At 29.7% G+C, this 24,422-nt stretch overlaps 3 protein-coding genes and 1 long non-coding RNA gene across 6 annotated transcripts in view; all 4 read left to right on the plus strand.

Moving 5' to 3' along the window:
- The window catches only part of LOC135139789 (U-Asilidin(12)-Dg3b-like), a 134,005-nt gene that overhangs the window by 15,506 nt on the left and 94,077 nt on the right, over positions 1-24,422 (plus strand). The gene's annotated exons all lie outside the window — the stretch shown is intronic.
- LOC135139794 (trypsin alpha-3-like) lies at positions 3,577-24,306 on the plus strand. The gene is made up of 6 exons (XM_064070132.1): positions 3,577-3,695; positions 12,086-12,186; positions 12,233-12,484; positions 12,551-12,661; positions 12,715-12,852; positions 24,066-24,306. Exons 1-6 carry the CDS (start codon positions 3,668-3,670, stop codon positions 24,285-24,287), a joined length of 852 nt encoding a protein of 283 aa, XP_063926202.1. The 5' UTR covers positions 3,577-3,667; the 3' UTR covers positions 24,288-24,306.
- LOC135139797 (uncharacterized) lies at positions 16,328-20,798 on the plus strand. Of its 3 annotated transcripts, XR_010282199.1 has the most exons (6): positions 16,328-16,642; positions 17,997-18,739; positions 18,884-19,261; positions 19,376-19,800; positions 19,855-20,323; positions 20,591-20,798. It is a non-coding gene; the product is annotated as an uncharacterized LOC135139797 (long non-coding RNA). The 3 variants fall into 3 exon arrangements; XR_010282197.1 differs by having other exon boundaries at positions 16,329-16,642; positions 19,376-20,323; XR_010282198.1 differs by having other exon boundaries at positions 16,329-16,642; positions 18,884-19,229; positions 19,376-20,323.
- LOC135139799 (uncharacterized) lies at positions 16,859-17,857 on the plus strand. The gene is made up of 4 exons (XM_064070135.1): positions 16,859-17,127; positions 17,188-17,313; positions 17,373-17,508; positions 17,616-17,857. Exons 2-4 carry the CDS (start codon positions 17,269-17,271, stop codon positions 17,855-17,857), a joined length of 423 nt encoding a protein of 140 aa, XP_063926205.1. The 5' UTR covers positions 16,859-17,127; positions 17,188-17,268.

Genomic DNA, 24,422 nt, shown 5'->3' on the forward strand with positions numbered 1-24,422 from the left:
TTCAACTTTTCATTTTTATTTTCCAAATTTTAAAATGTTCGTTTTTTTGGCGATTTCTCCTTTCTGTTTTTCGATTCTTTAATTTTCCTTTTGATTTTTCAGTCTTTCGATTTTCAATTTATAAATTTTTCGATATTTCAGTTTGAAATTTTTCAACATTTCGATTCTTAAATTTTTCGATTTTTCGTTTCAATTTTTCGATTTCTCAATTTTTACCTTTTCAATTTTTCGATTTCTTAATTTTTGGAGATTTCAGTTTTGAGATTTTTTCAATTTTTCGATTTTTCAGTTTTTAGATTCTTGAATTTTTAATTTTTCAATGATTCTTTTTTTCAATTTTCATTCGATTTTTCGATTAATTAATTTTTCGATACTTCAATTTTGGATTTTCAATTTTTTGGTTCTTCAATTTCTCGATTTATTAAATTTTCGATTTCTCTGTTCTTTTCATTTTCGATTACTCAATTTTCCGATATTTGCATTTTACGATTTTTCAATTTTTAAATTCTTCAATTATTCGATTTTTCAATTTTTGAATTTATGACGTTTCTAAATTTTTGATTTCTCGATTTTTTGACTTTTTTCGACTTTTAAATTTCGATTTTCAGTTTTCCAATCATTCAATTTTTCGAACTTTTAATTTTTGGTTTTTAAAATATTAAATTTTTCGACTTCTCGATTTCCCCTTTCAATTTTTCGGTTCTTTCATTTTCTCCGTGGTTTTTCAGTCTTAAAATTTTTGATTTTTTGTTTCGATTTTTCGTTTTCTCAATTTTTTACCTTTTAGATTTTTCAATTTTTCGATTTTTTTAATCTCTTGATTCTCGATTTTTCAATTTTTCGATTCTTCAATTTTTTTTATATTTCAGTTTTAGGGTTTTTAATTTTTTTGTTTTTTTTAAATTTCAGGTTTTTTGATTTTTGGATTTCATGATTTTTCAATCTCCAGATTTTTCTATTTTTATATTTTTCGAATTTTTAAATTTTAGTTGTTTTAATTTTCCGATTTTGCGATTTCAGTATTTTCCTTTTCTGAATTTATCCAAAATTTCAATATTTCGATGTTTGAATTTACCAGTTTTTCAATTTTTCAATTTTTTTTTCTTCTATATATCGATTTATTAAAATTAGGAAGTTTTCGATTTTTACAATTTTTTTTCGATTTTTGGATTTTCCGGTTTTTCGATTTCTCCATGTTTCAATGTGTAATTCGGTGTTTCGATTTTCCGATTTAGAAGTGTTTTGATTTTTCGACTTTTTGGCTTTTCTATTTATCCATTTTCCAATTTTTGATGTTTCAGTTTTGGGATTTTTAAATTTTTTTATTTTAAATTCCAAGTTTTTCGATTTCCCGTGTTTATCATTTTTCAATTCCTCGATTTTTCTTTTTTCTATTTTTCGTTTTTTTTAATTTTAGATTTTTCAATTTTTTTGATGTTTCGATTTCTCTATCTTTCACTTCTGGATTTTAGATTTTTCGGTTTATTAATTTTTCAATATTTACAATTTTTCACTTTTTTGGTTTTTAAATTTTTCGGTTTTTAAATTTTGCGATTTTAAAATTTTTTTCAGATTTCCATTTTTGGATTTTATAAAACTTGATATTTCTGATTTCTCAATTTTTCGGTTTTTCAACTTCTTGACTTTTCAGTTTCTCAATCTTTCGATGTCCCAATTTCTCTTTATTTCGATTTTCGCGTTCCCCAATTTTTCAGGATTTCAGTATTTGAGATTTCTTTTGAATTTCTCAAACTTTCGGTTTTTCGATGTTTTTAAATAATCGTAGCTATTTTTTTTAATTTTTAATACTTGAGTTTTTAGATTTCGCAGCATCCTGGATTTTTGATTTTTAAAATTTTTCGATTTTTGATTTCTCAGTTTTTCAGTTTTTTGGGAATTTCGCAATTTCTGGATTTTTCAATGAGTCGATTGCTGGATTTTCGATTTTTCAATTTTTCGATTTTGCAAATCGCAATTTTTTTTAATAATTTTTCAAAGAAGCGGGATTGTTCGGCTGCACTTCGGGCATAAGGGAAGTTCTGTTGAAAAAACTTTCGAACAATTTTTTTTTGGAATTTATTCCAGACTTTATGGAAACTGCACGAATACCACAAATTCACCTGAGACAAATATTATTTCTCATGAAATCAAAAATGAACATTTCTTCACTGGAACGACTGCCCGGAATAAAAGTCTGGAATTGATTCAGTCCTGAAAATATCAGCCACCTGCACATGTCTGAACGGTAAGAAAATTATTTCTGAAACGGGTTTTATTTACCGTCTACTATTATTACCGCTGGTATAATATTAAATTTACATAAATTTTACTTTTAAAATATTACCTCTGAACGTATTTTTTTTTGAACAATTACAGCTTACAATGTTACGCAGAGCATGAAACCCACTAACCATATCATTTCAAAGAGAACAAGTTAAACATTATCACATTTAGAAAAACACTAAAATTGCTTTGAGGAGCTTACTTCTCATAATTATTGTTCGAGTTCTGGTTATAAAATATTTACAACAATTTAATTTATACTCTTTGGTTTTGTTGAAAGAAAAAAACTGTAATTAGCGATCTAAAACATAATTATTTAAATATCTTAGTATTACTGGTTGCCTACATGGAAGGGGCTAAATAGCAACAAGTAAAGTAAATTCGCTTGACGCTCTTTTCTAGTAAAATTTAACTTAGCTGAAAATGTTTCAAAAAACTTTGGTTTAGAGTATTCTTAACAGTAAATGTACAATTCGAACGGTTAAATTTTATAAATTTGCCCGGGGTTAGAAAACAAATATCCCCGATTTTAGTAATTTTAATTAAAATCGGGGTAATTAAATTTCAATAAAATAATACAAAATCGCTAAACAACAAATGCCAAACATCATTAATGAACGAACGAAAATGTACAAATAAATTGATCAAACGCGGATTAATTTTTCTTAATAAGCAATTCGCCCGTAAATGAATGAATTTAACATGAACGTGAAACAACGTTATTCCATTTACACAAAATTTATTCAAAATTCGATTGAATTAATTACATTTCCAGCGTCGAACGCTATAGAAAAAACCGTCTTTATTAAACAACCTTCGTACTTTTCGCATAAATGGCACCCTCCATAAACTCCAACTCAAAACAGAAAACATCACAGAGTCCGTAAATAATTCCGCTGCAACCCACTTAAATTCCGAGTCGAAATAATTAATCCTTCGAGAGTAGTACCCGACGCCCCTCTAAAAACCGCCAAGCACCCATCTTTAAACAAAATGAAAGCAATAAACCGAATTATATTTCGCACAGTACATGAAAATTTTATTAATAATAAGTCTGTAGTTTTATAATTCGGAATTATCGCGCAGTTTTATTCCGGCTCGTTATAATTCAAAACATCATCTCTTAATGACTTCAAAATTGCCGAGGGACCCCAAATGATCCATTTTAATGTGGGCTTTCCGGCAAAGAGTGAGAATCGTCTTATGCTTTAATCTTAATTAAAATGTTAGGGACCGTACCTGAAAGTTGAACAAATTAAGACGGAGCAAATCTTTGCGTAATCAGCAACATGCTGTTTGCTTTGCGGTGTCTTGATGTCGATAAGATTAGAATGACACGTGATTTCTTGTGTTTGTCTGTTTCTGCGAGAGACGAGTCGAAAAAATGCGACTGGGATGTGTGCTGTGGCTGTGTAAGTTTTCATTGTCGATATCGATATCGGTGTTGTGGACGTTGGTAATCTTGATGTACTAGTTTTTATTTTGTTTGTGAATCTCGGTCTATAGTCTTGCTCAAATACACTTTCTGTGATAAAATTAAGCTAACATTAATTAAAGTCGCTGTTTTTATGGAAATGTTTGATTAGATTTTGTCCCATTTACTGAGTGGCGGAATTAATCCGGTATTGCCGTACACTCGACGCACTTTCGACAGCACTGATAAACATTATTGTTCAATGTTTCGGTTATAATAAGGATAATTGCACAACCGGAAAGTGAGCCAAGGACAAGGATAATTTGTTGCCCTGCTTCTTACTAATTGTTACAATATTTGTTGTAGAAATGATGTTATATGCTTTGTCAAGGGTGTCTTGAGAAAGAGGAAAAAATTGGCCTCAGGTTATTTCGTCACAACTTTCCTCGCTCCTGAAATTATATTTAAAGCAGATAACTAACGAAAAACGAGAAGGAAATCGAAAAACTCAAAAAGTGTCCATAATCGAGACGTCGCATTGAAAAACCGAAAAATCGAAATCCGGAAAGTCGAAAAATCGAGCAATCGAAAAATCTAAAATTTAAAAAGCGTAAAAAATCTACAAACCTGAAGTATTGAAAAATCAAAAACTTGAAAATCGGGATATCAAAACATCAAAAAATAAAAAAAAATCGAAACTTAAAAACATTGAAGAAAAATTGAAGAATCGAAAATTGAAAAACCGAGACACCGAAAAATTAGAAAATCCAAAAAATATAAAAACCAAGAAATCGAAAAATCGAATAACTAAAACATCCAAGATCTCGAAACATAAAAAGTTCGAAACATCGAAGAATGTAAAATTTAAGAAATAGAAAAACTGAAAAATCAAGATTACGAGAAATCGAGAAATTGAAAAATCTAAATTGAAATGTCGAAAATTTTTAAAAATAGAAAAACCGAGATGTCCTGAAATCTAAAAATTGGGAAACTGAGAAATTTTAAACCGAGAAGTAAAAAAATTGATAAATGAAGGAATCGAAACATCAAAATATCGTAAAATCGAAAAATGGAAACATCGAAATCTTAATAAATCAAAAAATCGAGAAACCCCAAAACTGAAACATCGAAAAATTGAGAACTCGAAAAACTGAGAAATCCAGAAATCGAAAAGCCAAAAAATAAAAAAATCGAAAAACACAAACGTAAAAAATTGACGAAATGGAAAACGGAAAAATAGAGAAATCGAAACAAAAAGGTATCGATAAATCGAAAGTCGAAAATTTAAAAATCCGAAAAATTGCAAAATTGAAAATTCGAGAAACCCCAAAACTCAAACATCGAAAAATTGAGAAATCAAAAAATTAAGAAATCGAAAAATTCAAAAGTTACAAAATAGAAAAGTCAAAAAATCGAAAACTTAAAAAACCAAAAAACTGAAAAATCGAAGAATCGAAACATCGAAAGTCGAAATTTTAAATTCGAAAAATTGGAAAACAGAAAGATCAGAACATCGTAAAATCGAAAAATGGAACCATCGAAATCTTGATTAATCGGGAAATCGAAAAACTGAGAAATTTAGAAATTGAAAAGTCAAAAAACAGAAAAGTCGAAAAATAGAAAACATAAAAAATTAAAAAATTGACGGAGTGAAAAACTGAAAAATCGAGAAATAGAAACATCGAAAAGTCGAGGAACCGATAAATGGGAAAATTAAAAAATGGAAAAGTTGGACAATTAAAGAATTGAAAAATCGAAGAACTGAAAAATCAAAAAACGACAAATCGACAAATTGGAAAATTTTAAGTTCAAAAAGTCAAAACTGATAAATCAAAAAATTCAAACCGAGAAATCGGAAAACCGAATATTTGAAAAACTGAAACAACGAGAAATCGAAAATAAAAAAATCGAGATATCGAAATAGTCCAAACGAAAAATAAAAAATTGAAAAATTTTAAATGAAAAAAATCGATAAATCAAAAAATTGAAAAATCAGGAAATAGAACAATCGAAAAATCTAAACATCGAAAATTGTAAAATTTAAGAAATAGGAAAACTGAAAACGAGAAATCGAGGAATTGAAATATCTAAAATTTAGAAAATCGAAATGTCAAATCGGAATCATTGCAACACCAAAAAATCGTAACATCAAAAAATCCAAAAACTGAAAATTTGGAAAATCAAAAATTTTAAATATCGTAAAATTGAAGAACTGAAAAGTCGAAAAATCAAAAGATCGAGATTCGAAACAGCCAAAGATTGAAAAATATAAAATTAAAAGATTGGAAAAATTGAAAAATCGGAAAACTGAAACATCGAAAAATGGAAAAATCGAGAAATTGAAAAATCGTATGTCGAAAATTTAAAAATTCCAGAAATTAAGAAAGAGAAAAATCGAAGGACACAAACGTCGAGGAATTAAAATACTGTGAAACTGAAGAATCAAAAAATTGGAAAATTGAAAAATCGAGAAATCGAAAAATCGAAAGTCGAAAATTTAAAAATTCGAAAAATTGAAAATCATAAAAAACCAAAGATCAAACAACGAGAAATTAAAATGTTGAAAAAATGAAGAAACAAGAAATTGATAAACCCAGAAATCGAAACATCAAAAAAGTGAAAAATTCAAAAATTGAGAAATCGAACAATCGAAAATGGAAGATTTAAAAAATTCGAAATATTGGAAAACAGAAAAATCGAAGGCCCAAACATCGAGAAATTGAAAAATAAAAAAATTGATAAACCCAGAGATCAAAACACCAAAAAATGGAAAAATTTTAAAAATCGAGAAATCGAAAAGTCGAAAAATCAAAAAATTAAAAATTGAGGAAATGACAAACTAAAAAGTCGATAAACCGAAACATCAAAAATTCAAGAAATCGATAAATGGTAAAATGAAAATCGAGAAATTGAAAAATCGAAATTAAAAATTGTAAAATTCGAAAAATTGAAAAACAGATAATCCGAAGGACCAAACATCGAGAAATTAACATGTTGAAAAAATGAAGAAACAAGAAATTGATAAACCCAGAAATCGAAACATCAAAAAATTGAAAAATTCAAAAATTGAGAAATCGAACAATCGAAAATGGAAGATTTAAAAAATTCAAAATTTTGGAAAACAGAAAAATCGAAGGCCCAAACATCGAGAAATTGAAAAATAAAAAAATTGATAAACCCAGAGATCAAAACACCAAAAAATGGAAAAATTTTAAAAATCGAGAAATCGAAAAGTCGAAAAATCAAAAAATTAAAAATTGAGGAAATGACAAACTAAAAAGTCGATAAACCGAAACATCAAAAATTCAAGAAATCGATAAATGGTAAAATGAAAATCGAGAAATTGAAAAATCGAAATTAAAAATTGTAAAATTCGAAAAATTGAAAAACAGAAAATCCGAAGGACCAAACATCGAGAAATTAAAATGTTGAAAAAATGAAGAAACAAGAAATTGATAAACCCAGAAATCGAAACATCAAAAAATTGAAAAATTCAAAAATTGAGAAATCGAACAATCGAAAATGGAAGATTTAAAAAATTCGAAATTTTGGAAAACAGAAAAATCGAAGGCCCAAACATCGAGAAATTGAAAAATAAAAAAAATTGATAAACCCAGAGATCAAAACACCAAAAAATGGAAAAATTTTAAAAATCGAGAAATCGAAAAGTCGAAAAATCAAAAAATTAAAAATTGAGGAAATGACAAACTAAAAAGTCGATAAACCGAAACATCAGAAATTCAAGAAATCGATAAATGGTAAAATGAAAATCGAGAAATTGAAAAATCGAAATTAAAAATTGTAAAATTCGAAAAATTGAAAAACAGAAAATCCGAAGGACCAAACATCGAGAAATTAAGATGTTGAAAAAATGAAGAAACAAGAAATTGATAAACCCAGAAATCGAAACATCAAAAAATTGAAAAATTCAAAAATTGAGAAATCGAACAATCGAAAATGGAAGATTTAAAAAATTTGAAATATTGGAAAACAGAAAAATCGAAGGCCCAAACATCGAGAAATTGAAAAATAAAAAAAATTGATAAACCCAGAGATCAAAACACCAAAAAATGGAAAAATTTTAAAAATCGAGAAATCGAAAAGTCGAAAAATCAAAAAATTAAAAATTGAGGAAATGACAAACTAAAAAGTCGATAAACCGAAACATCAGAAATTCAAGAAATCGATAAATGGTAAAATGAAAATCGAGAAATTGAAAAATCGAAATTAAAAATTGTAAAATTCGAAAAATTGAAAAACAGAAAATCCGAAGGACCAAACATCGAGAAATTAAGATGTTGAAAAAATGAAGAAACAAGAAATTGATAAACCCAGAAATCGAAACATCAAAAAATTGAAAAATTCAAAAATTGAGAAATCGAACAATCGAAAATGGAAGATTTAAAAAATTTGAAATATTGGAAAACAGAAAAATCGAAGGCCCAAACATCGAGAAATTGAAAAATAAAAAATTCATAAACCCAGAGATCAAAACACCAAAAAATGGAAAAATTTTAAAAATCGAGAAATCGAAAAGTCGAAAAATCAAAAAATTATAAATTGAGGAAATGACAAACTAAAAAGTCGATAAACCGAAACATCAGAAATTCAAGAAATCGATAAATGGTAAAATGAAAAAATCGAGAAATTGAAAAATCGAAATTAAAAATTGTAAAATTCGAAAAATTGAAAAACAGAAAATCCGAAGGACCAAACATCGAGAAATTAAAATGTTGAAAAAATGAAGAAACAAGAAATTGATAAACCCAGAAATCGAAACATCAAAAAATTGAAAAATTCAAAAATTGAGAAATCGAACAATCGAAAATGGAAGATTTAAAAAATTTGAAATATTGGAAAACAGAAAAATCGAAGGCCCAAACATCGAGAAATTGAAAAATAAAAAAATTGATAAACCCAGAGATCAAAACACCAAAAAATGGAAAAATTTTAAAAATCGAGAAATCGAAAAGTCGAAAAATCAAAAAATTAAAAATTGAGGAAATGACAAACTAAAAAGTCGATAAACCGAAACATCAAAAATTCAAGAAATCGATAATGGTAAAATGAAAATCGAGAAATTGAAAAATCGAAATTAAAAATTGTAAAATTCGAAAAATTGAAAAACAGAAAATCCGAAGGACCAAACATCGAGAAATTAAAATGTTGAAAAAATGAAGAAACAAGAAATTGATAAACCCAGAAATCGAAACATCAAAAAATTGAAAAATTCAAAAATTGAGAAATCGAACAATCGAAAATGGAAGATTTAAAAAATTCGAAATATTGGAAAACAGAAAAATCGAAGGCCCAAACATCGAGAAATTGAAAAATAAAAAAATTGATAAACCCAGAGATCAAAACACGAAAAAATGGAAAAATTTTAAAAATCGAGAAATCGAAAAGTCGAAAAATCAAAAAATTAAAAATTGAGGAAATGACAAACTAAAAAGTCGATAAACCGAAACATCAAAAACTCAAGAAATCGATAAATGGTAAAATGAAAATCGAGAAATTGAAAAATCGAAATTAAAAATTGTAAAATTCGAAAAATTGAAAAACAGAAAATCCGAAGGACCAAACATCGAGAAATTAAAATGTTGAAAAAATGAAGAAACAAGAAATTGATAAACCCAGAAATCGAAACATCAAAAAATTGAAAAATTCAAAAATTGAGAAATCGAACAATCAAAAATGGAAGATTTAAAAAATTCAAAATTTTGGAAAACAGAAAAATCGAAGGCCCAAACATCGAGAAATTGAAAAATAAAAAAATTGATAAACCCAGAGATCAAAACACCAAAAAATGGAAAAATTTTAAAAATCGAGAAATCGAAAAGTCGAAAAATCAAAAAATTAAAAATTGAGGAAATGACAAACTAAAAAGTCGATAAACCGAAACATCAAAAATTCAAGAAATCGATAAATGGTAAAATGAAAATCGAGAAATTGAAAAATCGAAATTAAAAATTGTAAAATTCGAAAAATTGAAAAACAGAAAATCCGAAGGACCAAACATCGAGAAATTAAAATGTTGTGAAATTGATAATAAAAAAGTTGATAAATCCAGATATCGAAATATCAAAAAATTGAAAAATTGAAAAATCGAGAATTTGAAAAATTTGAAGTCGAAAATTTAAAAACTCGAAAAATTGAAAAACAGAAAAATCGAAGGAACGAACATCGACAATTAAAATATCGAGAAATTGAAGAATCAAAAAATTGATGAACCCAGAAATAGAAACATGAAAAAATTGAAAAATTAAAAAATCAGGAAATCAAAAAGTCGAAAAATCGAAAGTTCAAATATCAAAAAAATTAAAAATTTTGAAAAATTGAAGAAATAAAAAACTAAAAAATCGATAAATCGGAACGTTAAAATCTCGAAAAATGGGAAAATCGAAAAATCGGAAAAGTAGAAAAATTGAGAAATCAAAAAATAGGAAAATCAAAAAATAGGGAAATCAAAAAGTCGAAAAATCGATTAATCGCGAAATCGAGAATTCGAAAAATCGGAAACTTGGAAGCGCCAAAATTGGCAAAATTTAAAAATAGTAAAACTGAAAAATCAAAAATTAAAAAAATTGAAAAATTGAGAGAGAATTTGAAAAATCGAAAACTTGGAAGCGTCAAAATTGGCAAAATTTAAAAATAGTAAAATTGAAAAATCAAAAATTAAAAAAATTGAAAATTGAAAAATCGAAAGTCAAAAATTTTAATATTCAAAAAATTAATAAACAGAAAATCCGAAGGAACAACATCGAGAAATTAAAATGTCGGGAAATTGAAGAACAAAAAAATGATAAACCCACAAATCGAAACATCAAAAAATTGAAAAATTGAAGGAACAAACATCGACAATTAAAATATCGAGAAATTGAAGAATCAAAAAATTGATTAACCCAGAAATAGAAACATCAAAAAATTGAAAAATTAAAAAATCAGGAAATCAAAAAGTCGAAAAATCGAAAGTTCAAATATCAAAAAAATGAAAAATTTTGAAAAATTGAAGAAATAAAAAATTAAAAAATCGATAAATCGGAACGTTAAAATCTCGAAAAAAGGGAAAATCGAAAAATCGGAAAAGTCGAAAAATTGAGAAATCAAAAAATAGGAAAATCAAAAAATAGGGAAATCAAAAAGTCGAAAAATCGATTAATCGCGAAATCGAGAATTCGAAAAATCGAAAACTTGGAAGGGCCAAAATTGGCAAAATTTAAAAATAGTAAAACTGAAAAATCAAAAATTAAAAAAATTGAAAAATTGAGAGAGAATTCGAAAAATCGAAAACTTGGAAGCGCCAAAATTGGCAAAATTTAAAAATAGTAAAATTGAAAAATCAAAAATTATAAAAATTGAAAAATTGAAAAATCGAAAGTCAAAAATTTTAATATTGAAAAAATTAATAAACAGAAAATCCGAAGGACCAAACATCGAGAAATTAAAATGTCGGGAAATTGAAGAACAAAAAAATTGATAAACCCACAAATGGAAACATCAAAAAAATTGAAAAATTGAAAAATCGAGATTTCGGAAAATCCGAAGTCGAAAATTTAAAAACTCGAAAAATTGAAAAACAGAAAAATGGAAGGACTGAAACAACGAGAAATTGAAGAATTAAAAAATTGATAAACCCAGAAAGCGAAACATCAAAAACCCGAAAAATTAAAAAATGGAAAAGTCGAAAAATCATAATAGTGAAATATCGAAAAATGGAGAAAACGAAAACAACACGGATTCATAAGCCACAAATGGAGCAGTACGCTACTTTATAAAATTAAAGTAACATTTACTATTGTAAAATTTGGAGATGACGTCATTTCATTGTTGGTGGGGATAGTCATAGAAATTTTAGTTAGTCGTTTTACCATCTAAAAGTAGAGTAAAACCTTTTCTCTGTGTTACTGGAAAAATGTTTTAACTCATTTTGATCTACACATTAACTGGTTCCATTATTTGTATTAAGATAAAGTGGGTACCATAAATTTATAAAACAAAGTACCCATATAAAAAACTTGGCGATATAAAAAGTTAATAAGTTGAAAGACGTTCTTAAGTTATTAGACGCTAAAGAAATAAATTAAAATTCTGTGAAATATCCGACGCTCGAAATCAAACATCTGTAGTTGATGGGTTAATTTCGTTTTTTTTTTTCTGACGGACCGATATTAATTATTTTCTTCTTTTGTATAATAAAATAAAAAAAAAAACGCATTATAAATACTAGAACACCGAAACCACCCAAAATATTTGTCTGAATCCTTCATTTTCTCCATAAATTCAGTCGACACAATCAACGACTGACCGAAATTTGAATAGCACAAAATCCGCCGCAATTTTTGCGCAAAAATCCCGCTTAACCACCCCCTAAATCACCACTTGTTGCAGCCGTGCTCGTGAGCGACGTTTCGTCCGCAGTGTCGCCGCCCCCATCCTCAAAAATCATCGGCGGTGAATTCGTGGAGCACCAGAGCGACTTCGCGTTCATGGTATTTCCGGCAACCCTCGAAACATCCCCTAACTAGCTGGTTTCAGGTGTCCGTGAGGGTGAATAGGAGGCACATCTGCGGGGGTTCGATTGTAGATTACAGGCATGTCCTAACGGCCGCACATTGCTGCTTTGATGCTGCAAACAAACCATATCCACCCCAAATCATGTCAATTGCAGCCGGAAGTTTGAATATCGGAAGATCGAACAATAATTCGGTGGTGAAAGGCGTGCTGGCAATAATTCCGCACAAGAAATACGACTGGGAGCGCATAACGAACGACGTCGCCGTAATAAAGGTGCGGTTTCTGGTGACCTTATGGCTTATAAATTGAAACAGTAAAAATAAAATAAGTCGTTTTAAGATCCTGGGCCAGTTCGAGCTGTGGAACCGGAACATCAGCGCAATTTCTTTGTCGAATTTCATACGGTCCGGAAGCTGGTGTACGATCTGCGGCTGGGGGATTACGCGGTTTGTAAGGGGATGTTTTATTATTGCGTTAGGGGTGTTATTGGATGAACGTTTCAGAATACGTCGCAAGTCAGTTACCGGCTTCGTTACGTGGATGTTCCTGTAGTTAGTCAAAGCACCTGCGAATTTTATTACCCAGGTCGAATAACCAATAAAATGATATGCGCCGGAGGCAACGGGAGCGATTCATGTCAGGTAAAGTCAACAACGAAGAACACAATGTGGGAAATGGAGTCGGTTAAATTAATGGTTAAGTTTAATATCGATTAACCCGTTTAGACGGGATTAAGTCGATATTATTTATTCGCCAAATACAAAGTTCTATTATCTTGTTAGCGATTCGCGCGTCGATTCTCGGCATATTTGAGTTTGTGTCGAACGTGGTGAACCCTACTCAGTTTCACCATAAACGATCTATGGCACTTAAATTTCGTTACGCCGCTTAGTTACAAGATTCTCTGTTTTAATCAAATTAATTAAAACTTTTCATCTTTGCGGAACTTCCGACGAAACTTCGGAAAATTTACACAGCTTAAAAAATTTTTAAATCGGGTGTCACGATTCTAAGGTGGACATTTCGGGGGGCTACCGAGTGCTCATTGTCGCCAAAGTGATAAGAGTCATCGAATATGTGGTAGCGAGCGAGTGCTTCTATATTTGAAAGATCAACAGAGAGTGATTAAGTGCTTGTTTGAAATTCATTCAGATTTGAATTTTAAAATATCTTAATACCGCTGCTACGATGTCACGAAATAACTTCATATAATTTTTCATATCGGCTTTATGAAAATATCAACAAAAAATTGGTAGAAAATTATGTCGATAGAACTTCCCTCGTCCCTAAAATCCCGCTTTGAAAAATGATAAAAAATGCGATTTTTGTTTTCTCGATAAATCGAGAAATTGAAAATTATAAAAACCGAAAAATCTAAACTTGAAAAGTTCAAAAATAAAAAGAGTAACAAATCGCAACATTAAAAGAATTGGAAAATCTAAAATTTAAAAATTCGAAAAAGTGAAAAATTGGAAAATTAAAAAACTGGAAAAAAATCGAAGAATGAAAAGACGTAACATCGAGAACTTGGAAGATTTAAATCGAAAATCTTGCAGAAAATCGAAAAACCTAGAAATCGGGAAATCTAGACGTCGAAAGATTGAGAAATCGAGAAATCGAAAACTCGAAAAACCAAAATAGCATAAAATCGAAAGATCGAAAAAATAAAAGCTGGAAAAATTGAAAAATCTCGATAAATCCAGAAATAAAAAAATTGAAAAATCTAAAATTAAACAATTTGAAAAATTGCAAAATAGGAAAATTGAAGAAATGAAAAATTGAAAAACTGAGATATTGAAAAATTTTAAATTTAAAAAATCGAAAAATTTAAAAGTCTAAACATTGAGAACTTGGAAGATCTAATAAATCGAAAATCTGGAGAGTCAAAAACCGAAAAACCTAGAAATCGGCAAATTTAAACATTGAAAGATCGAAAAATCGAGAAATCGAAAAGTCGAAACCAAAATAGCATTAAATCGAAAGATCAAAAAAATAATAATTGGAAAAAGGGGAACATTTGAAATAAAAAAAAATCGATAAAACGAAAAACCGAGAAGTGGAAAAATGGAAACATAAAAAACTGAAAAAATTTAACATTTAAAAACTCGAAAAATTGCAGAATAGGAAAGTTGAAGAGCTGGAAAATCGAAAAAAATGAAAATTGAAAAAACCTAAAAATCATGAATCAAAATTTTTTCGTTTATTTCATCCCAAAAAAAACCGACGTCACCACAAAATTTTGACTTTTTTCACTTGAAACAAACGCATAGGAATAATAATAATAAATAACTAAAAAATAACATTCCCAAAATCAAATCTTATAATTTTTCGAAAAATTTGAAATTATCTACCTTCGATCAATATTTGGTTTTTCCTTTTTCTTCGATTTTACAATTTTTTGATCACAATTTTTTATTTTTGCTTTTTCTTTCATTATAAAATTTTCCCATTTTTCAATGTTTTGGTTTCCTCAATTTTTCAAGCTCTTGATTTTATTTTTCATTTTTTCGATTTTATATCACGATTTTTTGTTTATTTATTTCATTTACTCTTTCAATGTTTCTTTCGATTTTAAAAATTTAGTTTAATTTTTAAATTCCTCGGTTTTCCAATTTCTAAAATTTTCAGTTTTGCAATTTTCAGTTTTGCAATTTTTAGATTTATCGATTTTCCTATTTCTTTAAATTTCAATATTTCCATTTTACATTATTTCGTTTTTTCGATTTTGCGCTTTAAGTTTCTCAAAGTTTGATCTTTCGATATTTTTTTCAAACTTTCCATTTAATACTTTTTCGTTTTTTCATTTTTGATGTTTCAATTTTTCAATTGTACTTTTTCCATTTTTTATATTCGAAAAGTTGTAAAATGGAAAAATTGAAAATTCAGAAAATAAAAAATCGAACAAAATTAATGACTCCAAAAATTGTAAAATACGTAACTTGAAAATTTTCACATTGAAAAAACCAAAGTAATAAAATCAGGGCAATGAAAATTGAAAACTGAAAATTGGAAAAATAAAAAAATATTATCCGGAAAGGAAAAATTACAAATCGAAAAATTGCAAGATCTGAAAATTCATCCAAAAATTGGAAAAACCAAAAACTGAAAAATTGAAAATTTGATAAATCAATAAATTGAAACATCGAAAGTTTGAGAACTCGAAAAGTTGACAAGTCGAAAAATCAAAAAATTGAAAAACCTCCATAAATCCAGAAATCGAAAAATTGAAAAATTAAAAAATCGAGACATTTAGAAATCGAAAAATTAAATGAAAAACCGAAAAACCTATAACCTAGAAGGCAACAAATCTAAAACCGAGAAGTCGAAAAATCGAAAGCTCGAAAAACGAAACATCAAAAAATTGGATAATCCAAAACCGAGAAGTGGAAAAATCGAAACATCGAAAAACTGAAAAAAATTAACTTTTAAAAACTCGAAAAATTGCAGAATCAGAAAATTGAAGAGCTAGAAAATCGAAAAATATGAAAATTGAAAAAACCTAAAAATCGAAACGAAAAAAGGTGATTACGATTCATGGTAAATCGTGAATCAAAATTTTTTCGTTAATTTCATCCCAAAAAAAAACGACGTCACCACAAAATTTTGTAAAGGAAAAATTCACTTGAAACGCATAGGAATAATAATAATAATAAATAACTAAAAAATTTTCATTTTTGCTTTTTCTTTCATTTTTAAATTTTTCCATTTTTCAATGTTTTGGTTTCATAATTTTTCGTTTTTCCAATTTTTCAATTTTTCTTTCTCAATTTTTAATTTTGCCGTTTTTCAGTACTTCGTTTTCTCAATTTTTCAAGTTCTTGATTTTATTTTTCATTTTTTCGATTTTATATCACGATTTTTTGTTTATTCATTTCCTTTACTCTTTCAATGTTTCTTTCGATTTTAAAAATTTGGTCTAATTTTTAAGTTTCTTGGTTTTCCAGTTTCTAAAATTTTCAGTTTCGCAATTTTTAGATTTCTCGATTTTCCTGTTTCTTTAATTTTCAATATTTCCATTTCACAATATTTCGTTTTTTCGATTTTGCGCTTTAAGGGCCGGTTGCATAAACGCAAATCAAATCTCCAATCAACTGATTGTCATCAAATATTTAATTATCATCAACTTTGATTGGGTTGCTGAAACAATAATTAAGCCTTTGTTAACTGATTATCATCAAGTCGCTATTTGATAGCGCGCACCAACCGGCAACGCAGCATAAAATGGCATTTGCGTGATATTTTGAGGTTATGTTAAAAATTTACGTTTTGATTCGTTGTTTTGTGGTGAATTGGTGCGGCCTTCGTCGGTGTTTTTGAGGTGTGTTATCTCTTAAAAACATTCAAGATGAGCAGCTCCAGTTCAAAAGCACCTAAGAGATCGAAAAATTTCACCGGGCACGAGAAAAGCGAATTAACCCAAATAATTCAAAGGTAAGTTTTTAGGTAGGTATGTTAAAAAACACCGAAGTTTCTAGTAAAAGTGGTTAACAGCGGTTAGTTAATAGCAAATGAGTTTGATTATTATTAAACAGTTAGCAAACAGTGTCTTGCATTCATTTTTTATACTGAAAAGTCTTTGAAGTTATTTTTATAATGGATCTCAAACAATGAGGTTTCCCGATCCCATTTATACATATATTCCTTTATTAAACCTCTTCCACTTTTATTAATAAAGCTACGAAAACTCCGTTCTCCCGTACCTGGTCCTATCCCGTTTCATCTATTATAGATATGCCCATATAATAGAAAACAAGAAGACCGACGCCGTTTCCGTCAAACAAAAACTGAATTGTTGGGAGGAAATAAAAACCGAATTTAACGCAGTCACTACAGAGGGACCTAGGGATGTTCAGTCACTCAAGACTTTTTACCAAAATACCAAGAGAAGTTTGAAAAAGGAACGGGCTGAAAAGAATGTAAAATACAAATGGAATGTACAATATTTTAGTATTTACAACACAATTAATAATTTCTAGAAAGAAACATATATTTCAATCCTGGAAAATAAGCTGGACAACAGAGGTGAGGGAACCTCCCAGGACACAGGTGAACCAGAAATGGAAATTACGGAAGCTTTACAGGTCCTGGAAACAATACAAAAGGTATGGGTTACCATATTGTAGGTATATCTAGAGTATAGATGACACTCGAAATATTACAGAAAAAGACAAAAAAAACAGGAGGTGGAAGTTACAGCCCCATTTTGCCAACAGGAGCTGACGCAATTTTGGGAGAGTTGTTGGCGGATCAACTCCAGCCGTTAGAAAACAGTTTTGATGATGGGGCACAATATTTTGGTTTGTATACTGGAACAAATGGTCATGCATCTTTTTAATATGATCTTTTATGATATTGAGATTGATTTAAAAAAAATCATTTAGTTTTACAACAGATTTTTTTCCAGGAAACGTTAACAACAGCGAACCCCAAAATCCTTCCTCCTCCATTCCAATCCGCCGAAAAAAATTCCGAGTTCCAAAGAGAAGCGGTTCAAATATTAAACAGAAAATATACGAACGAAAATTATTTTTAGTCAATTTAGAAATTCGTCAGAAGCAAAGACTTTTTCAGAAGGATTTAAAATTAAAAAATTTACAAATTAGGAAGGCAGAATTAGAATTAGAAAAACTTGTTAATAGTAATTAATCAATAGATAGGGTGTTTTTAGTTTTAATTTTAGTTTAAATATAAATTCTTAGAATTAATACTTATTAAACTTCTTCATTAAACTTTCAGAAAATACCGTATTTACAAGATTAGTTTTCATCGTAAATTTGTTTTCCAGGTCGCCATGATATTTTCATCATCATCCAGGCGCTCGACCCAGTGCTGCCGCGTCGACAAATATATTTTCCTTTTGGACTATATCAACATAATATAACATTTCAAGATAACTGTGGTTGAAAAATTAAAAAGGACACCGAGTATTATTATTTGAAGTAATATAGTACTGCAAAAGTAGTATTATTATCAGCTGTGAATACTCCTTACGCGACGCACTGGTGATGGACTACATCAAAGAGTCCCCACTGCTCGCCGTAAAACACACCTTACTTCAACTGGGGGACTGCAGCAGTAAGATATAATTCCGCGTACTCACCATCATCAAATGCAGATCATCATATTGGTTACTATCGACAATGTTGGAAATCGCCAGTTTAAAACTCAATAGCACCTTTCAATTGTGTTTCTGATAACTTTGTGATGTTTCCTCAGCTCGATTTCTAGAGTTAACGAAAGATGTGAGAAGGTATCTCTTGCAGGTGTAACCACTATCTCCAAGAAGATATCCTGTTTTAATTCATCATGGACAGATCCTGGCCAACGGACTAGTATGTGGCGAAATATTTGCGTCACATCTTGAGATTATGTTAAATATTTGTGATCGTTAATGGTGGAAGTTAAAGTTTGTTGTTGTTCTTGGGCTACTGTTCCTCTGAAAATTGTTCACGATGGATAGTACCAAAGTTATGGAAAGGTCGAAAAATTTCACAGCCCATCAAAAAACTCAGTACAAATAATTCTGAGGTAAGTTTTTAAGTACGTTTAAAAACACATAAGTTACTAGTAAAATTGGTTAGACCGCGTTATCAAAGCATAAATTTCACTTTTATCAACGGAAAATCTTTTCTCTCGTGCCTGCCTGTTCTTATCCGGTTTCCTCTTTTGTAGATATGCCCATATATTAGAAAACAGATGCAGTTTCTGTACAAGAAGAGAATGTTGCTGAGAGATCATGTAAGACGAATTCAATGTTACCATCATTGAGGGGCCTAGGGATGTTCAGACTATCAAAATTCGACACAAAACTTAAAAAAGGAAAGGGCTGAAAAAATTAAGTTACAAGCTGGATCTACAATATTTTTATACAATGTGGTTATTAATTTTTAGAAGGAAGCGTTTATTTCTATTAAAACAGACAACAGGGATGAAGGTATGAGTGCAGACGTGGGTGATGGTGAGCTGGAAATGACAAATAAATATAATAGATGAAGATTTGATTTTTTACAAAAAAAAGGTGAAAAAAAACAGATACAGCACAATACTTCGGTTTGTATACTAGGACAAATCGTCATGCATACATGATCTTATAAATCTGACCTCTCATAACGAGATATATTTTCAATAACTTTACTTGTTTTTAACGCATTTTTTTTTTTCCAGGAAATCCTGAACCTCATAGCCCTGCCTCCTCCATTCCGAACGAGAAAAATAAAATCCCCCTTTCCAAGAAAAACAGTGTAATAAAAAATAAAAAATATACAAATGAAAATAATTTTTAGTGAATTTGCAAAATAAACACAAACAAAAACTTTCAAAAAGGCTTACAATTAAAATATTTGCAGATTAAAAAAGTAGAAATCGAATTGGAAAATTCAAATTCAATAATTGGAAATCGAAGAGTTTTTTTTTAGTTTTATAATAATCATTATTAAACATTTTTGTTAAACTCTTTCTGCAAATATAGTATTTACAAGGTGAGTTCTCATAGCAAAATTTCCTTCCATGGGGTCACCACCTATGACTTCATCGTCTTCCTCAATTTCAAGGTGATCTTCTGGCCAGTCATCTTTAAAAATAATTGCCAGGTTATGCAAAATTGCACAGGCGACGATTGCCATCATATTAGTTTTCATTTTTAGTCGCAATCCCATAGACAAAGCTGGAAAGCGACGTTTCAAAACTCCAAAACACCTTTCAACTGTGTTTCTGGTCGCTTTGTGGGAAGCATTATATGCTTCCTCAGCCCTGTTTCTTGGATTAATGAAGGGCGTCAAAAGATATCTTTTGCATGCGTAGCCACTGTCTCCAAGAAGATATCCAGCGCCATACATGCCTCGTTCTAATTCAGGAGGTAACGGACAGTCATTAAAAATGGTGGAATCGTGGACAGATCCTGGCCAGCGAGCTATGATATGTCGTATTTGAAGCTCCGCGTCACAAACTACTTGGACATTGAGCGAAAAAAAACCTTTTCGGCATCTATAAGTTTCAGCCAAGTGTCCACCTGGCGATTGGATTGGTATATGCGTACCGTCTATTGCCCCTATGACACACGGAAAACCCCGGATTTCGAAGAATTTTCTATGTATTGTTGGTATTTCTTGCAAGGTGGGCATTTTCAACACGTCGCCCTTCAATCGCAGTATTTCCTTGGAGACCTTGTAGATTATTCTTGAAATTGTTGATTTATGTACCAAAACAGAGTCCCCAATTAATTGTTGAAACGCTCCTGTTGCATAGAATCTGAGACAAATCAGGAGTTGTTCTCTACTGTTTAGAGCCTTGTTACGGTTTGTCAAGGGATCTAACCGGTCTCCAATCTGATTTAAAATTTCCACCACGCTATTTTTTGAAAACCGATACCTTTGCTTAAAGTCGATATCGTCGTACCTATCGAAAGGATCGGACCTGTCTCGAAAAATTCGAGGTCTTCTAGGAACAGGAACATCGGAATCGTCAGAGGAACTGGAGGACGTTAACGTTAAGGACACGGACATTTTGAGGTAAACTACAATTTACAGCTGTTACAACAAAAAGTATATTTCACATGTATTTAAAATTACCTGAATAAAATTTAATTGAACCTTTTTTGTATTTATTTTCGGTTTTTAGGAGTCGAATTGCTGTAAAACCGCCAGCTGTCAAACTTTAATTACTGCTTTTCGGATAATTAACTAATCGTTAATCAAAATGCGTTTTGATGCTAATCAAGTCCTTGATTGGCGTTTATGCAACGGATGATTGGTGATTTCTGTATTTGACGTATGGATTTGATTGTCATCAAAAAATTTGATGAACATCAACTGATTGGCGTTTGAGCAACGCATTATGTGACTTGATGATTGTTAACTGGATTTAACAATAATCAAATTTTTGATTTGCGTTTATGCAACCGGCCCTTTAAGTTTCTCAAATTTTGATCTTTCGATATTTTTTTTCAAAGTTTTCATTTTATACTTTTTCGTTTTTTCATTTTTAATTTTTCAATTTTTCATTAGCATTTTTTCCATTTTTTTTATTTGAAAAGTTGGAAAATGGAAAAATTGAAAATTCAGAAAATAAAAAATCGAACAAAATTAATGACTCCAAAAATTGGAAAACTCAAAAAATTGTAAAATACGTAAATTGAAAATTTTCACATTGAAAAAACCAAAAAAAAAAATCAGGGCAATGAAAATTGAAAATTGGAAAAACAAAAAAATATTATCCGGAAAGGAAAAATTGCAAATAGAAAAATTGGAAAAACAAAAATCTGAAAAATTAAAAATTGAAAACTCGTGAAATTACAAATCGAAAAATTGCAAGATCTGAAAATTCATCAAAAAATTGGAAAAACCAAAAACTGAAAAATTGAAAATTTGATAAATCAATAAATTGAAACATCGAAAGTTCGAGAACTCGAAAAGTTGACAAGTCGAAAAATCAAAAAATTGAAAAACCTCCATAAATCCAGAAATCGAAAAATTGAAAAATTAAAAAATCGGGACATTTAGAAAACGAAAAATTAAAAATTTTAAAAATCTAAAAATTGAAAAATCGAAAAACCTATAACCTAGAAGGCGACAAATCTAAAGCTCGAAAAACGAAACATCAAAAAATTGAAAAATCTAAAATTTAAAAATTCGAAAAATTACAAAATAAAAACAATGAAGAACTGAAAAATCGAAAAACTGCGAAATCGAAATATCTAAAATTTAAAAAATCGAACAATTAAAATTCCGAAAAATGTTCGAAATATCGAAAAACATCAAAAGATCTAAAAGTCGAAAAGTCGAATAACCGAAAAAATCGAGAAATCAAAATAGCATCAAATCGAAAATTCGAAAAATCGATAAATCGAAACGAAAAATCGAAAACTTTAAGAATCAACATGTAAATTCCCAAAAGTGAAATTTAAAAATTAGAAAAATGGCCACAAAATTGGAGAAATTGAAAAAACTAAATGAAATTAAAAAAAAAATAGAAAAATTAAAATGTCGAATAACTAAAGAACGGAAAAATCTAAAAATCGAAAAATTTATGAATTTGCATGAAATATTTAATTATCATTAAACATTATTTAATATTAATATATTAATCGAAACAACAAAATATTGAGAAGTGTAGAATCGAAAAAACCGATTTAAAAAATTGAAAAATTAAAGTGGTAAATCGAATCGAAAAATCAAAAAAATCAAAAATCAACATGAATAATCCCAAAACTAAAATATCGAAAAATTGAAAAATGGAGAATCGAAAATTTTAAAAATCGACAAATTGAAAAATCAAAAATTTGAACGGTCGAAAAATTGAAAAATCAAAAAATTGTGGAGTTGAAAAACACATTGAAAAATCCAGGAATCGAGACGTCAAACAGTCTAAACATCGAAAAGTCGAGAAATCGAGAAATGGGAAAATAAAAAATGAAGTAATCAAAATCGAAAAATCGATAAATCAAGAAATCGAATAATAAAAAATCGAGAAATTGAAGAATCGAACACTTGTGAAATAGCAAATTGAAAAATAGGGACATAAAAAAATAGAAAATTTTTTACCATTTTGATTGTGGATATTTATAAAATTTAAATAACATTTACTAATGTAAAATTTGGAGACGACGTCATTCTATCTGTATAATATAAACGGAAACACACGACGAATAGACAGACAGACACACGGACAGACAGACAAACGGAAACGGCATACCTATTTTCTCGTGGTGTGTGGGTCATGAAACGTCGAGAAAATATGAAAGCAGCCAGTCGCCCGATGGACTCGATTACAATATTTTGCAAAAAAAAAAATTCAGGACATCGATAACGATAATCCAACTTCAGACAAACACACGAGTTTAAATTGCTCTGTATTTGCGTTACCGTGTAGAGTAGAAATACTTTGAGAATAACACAATATGTATTTTTTGGAATGCCCCCATTTCAGAACGCACTAGTCATCCGTAAATACGAACAAGGAGAAACGAATGAGGATCATGATCCGAGAATTTTCAAGAATCCTACTTTGTGGAAGTATCCAATAACACCGTTTACGAAACGCATCATTGCGGAAAATGGACCAGTTCAAATACGAAAAAAAAACAATTTCCCGAAGAGAACAACAACATAAAATTTTCATCACTCTATTACACTCGAGTTTAAAAAAACGCTGAAGAAATTAATCGCTTTGGGTTAATTTACTCCGTATTCAGTTTTTGCTGTAAATATTTGGTCAAGATGAAATGACAATAAATCAAACAGTAAGGGTTTTAATGAGTATTTAATGTAGGAATTCTTCTGTTGATATAGGTGGTATTTTTCGTACACTCTGTACAGTACAGCAGCACCGACCTTAATCATCCGGGATTACCCAACAAGACCGTTACAATAAAATGCTCAACATCACAATGGATAATCGTTAAAACAAACACACTCGATGATAAGCAGTGATAGCACTTCACTTGTAATTATCTGCACACTTTTCGAATCTCGCCATGTTAATTACGCGGCGGTTAAATTCCTCAACTTAATTAATTCCTCAAAGCCATTTAGTCCCTATCTCTATATTTACAACTTTCTTCCAATAACTTTTGCAACTCCTTTCTCCTCGTCGTAATTCAAAACTCGCAAACAAGCGAAGACGCTGATAATAAGAAAGTTACCATGCAAACGTAGTCCTGATTTAGCTCCAATTAATTAGGCGCTATCGATACCTTCACACACGGCACGCCCCTGTAATCGTTTAATCTCCAGAAATCCTTAATTAAGCTAACAAATTATTTTCGTGATTCTGTTAACAACAAAGGGATAAACGTATGACGGAAACAGGCTTGTTTACGCTAATTTTTGCCAAACACTCTTAAAGAAATTAATTTCAGGGGGACTCAGGGGGACCATTAATCTGCGGAGGTGTCCTTGCAGGAATCGTTTCTTGGGGAAGTGACTGCGGCGTTTATCCCGGAGTGTACACAGCTGTGGCACCGTATAAATCATGGATACGAAAATATATTGATAATTCTTCATCTTCTTGGATTACTCCATCTGAGCGTCAAGCCTGCCTCGTAATCCTTCAGGTCCTGTTTGCGTATTATATTGTCTAATAAAGGAAAAATATTTTTATCTCTCTGGTTTTACTATCGCCGCAATAATTACCCTATTCAAGATTTGCCCCCGGCTTAAGCGAAGAAGCTCTTTACGACTTATTCACTTTTAATGAGTATTGTAATTGCTCCATT

Source organism: Zophobas morio, unplaced genomic scaffold, assembly GCF_036711695.1.
Source record: "Zophobas morio isolate AGI-343-1 ecotype UQ-CSIRO unplaced genomic scaffold, CSIRO_AGI_Zmor_V1 ptg000033l, whole genome shotgun sequence".
Lineage (NCBI taxonomy): Eukaryota > Metazoa > Arthropoda > Insecta > Coleoptera > Tenebrionidae > Zophobas > Zophobas morio.

Excerpts from the sequence above, each read along its gene's own strand:
- LOC135139794 (XM_064070132.1), top strand. The coding sequence starts at position 3,668 with ATGCGACTGGGATGTGTGCTGTGGCTGT. Across the intron at positions 12,662-12,714 it reads GCTGGGGGATTACGCGGTTT|AATACGTCGCAAGTCAGTTA; the intron begins GTAAGGGGATGT and ends TGAACGTTTCAG. Across the intron at positions 12,853-24,065 it reads ACGGGAGCGATTCATGTCAG|GGGGACTCAGGGGGACCATT; the intron begins GTAAAGTCAACA and ends AATTAATTTCAG.
- LOC135139799 (XM_064070135.1), top strand. The coding sequence starts at position 17,269 with ATGGAAATTACGGAAGCTTTACAGGTCCTGGAAACAATACAAAAG. Across the intron at positions 17,314-17,372 it reads TCCTGGAAACAATACAAAAG|AAAAAGACAAAAAAAACAGG; the intron begins GTATGGGTTACC and ends GAAATATTACAG. Across the intron at positions 17,509-17,615 it reads TGATGGGGCACAATATTTTG|GAAACGTTAACAACAGCGAA; the intron begins GTTTGTATACTG and ends ATTTTTTTCCAG.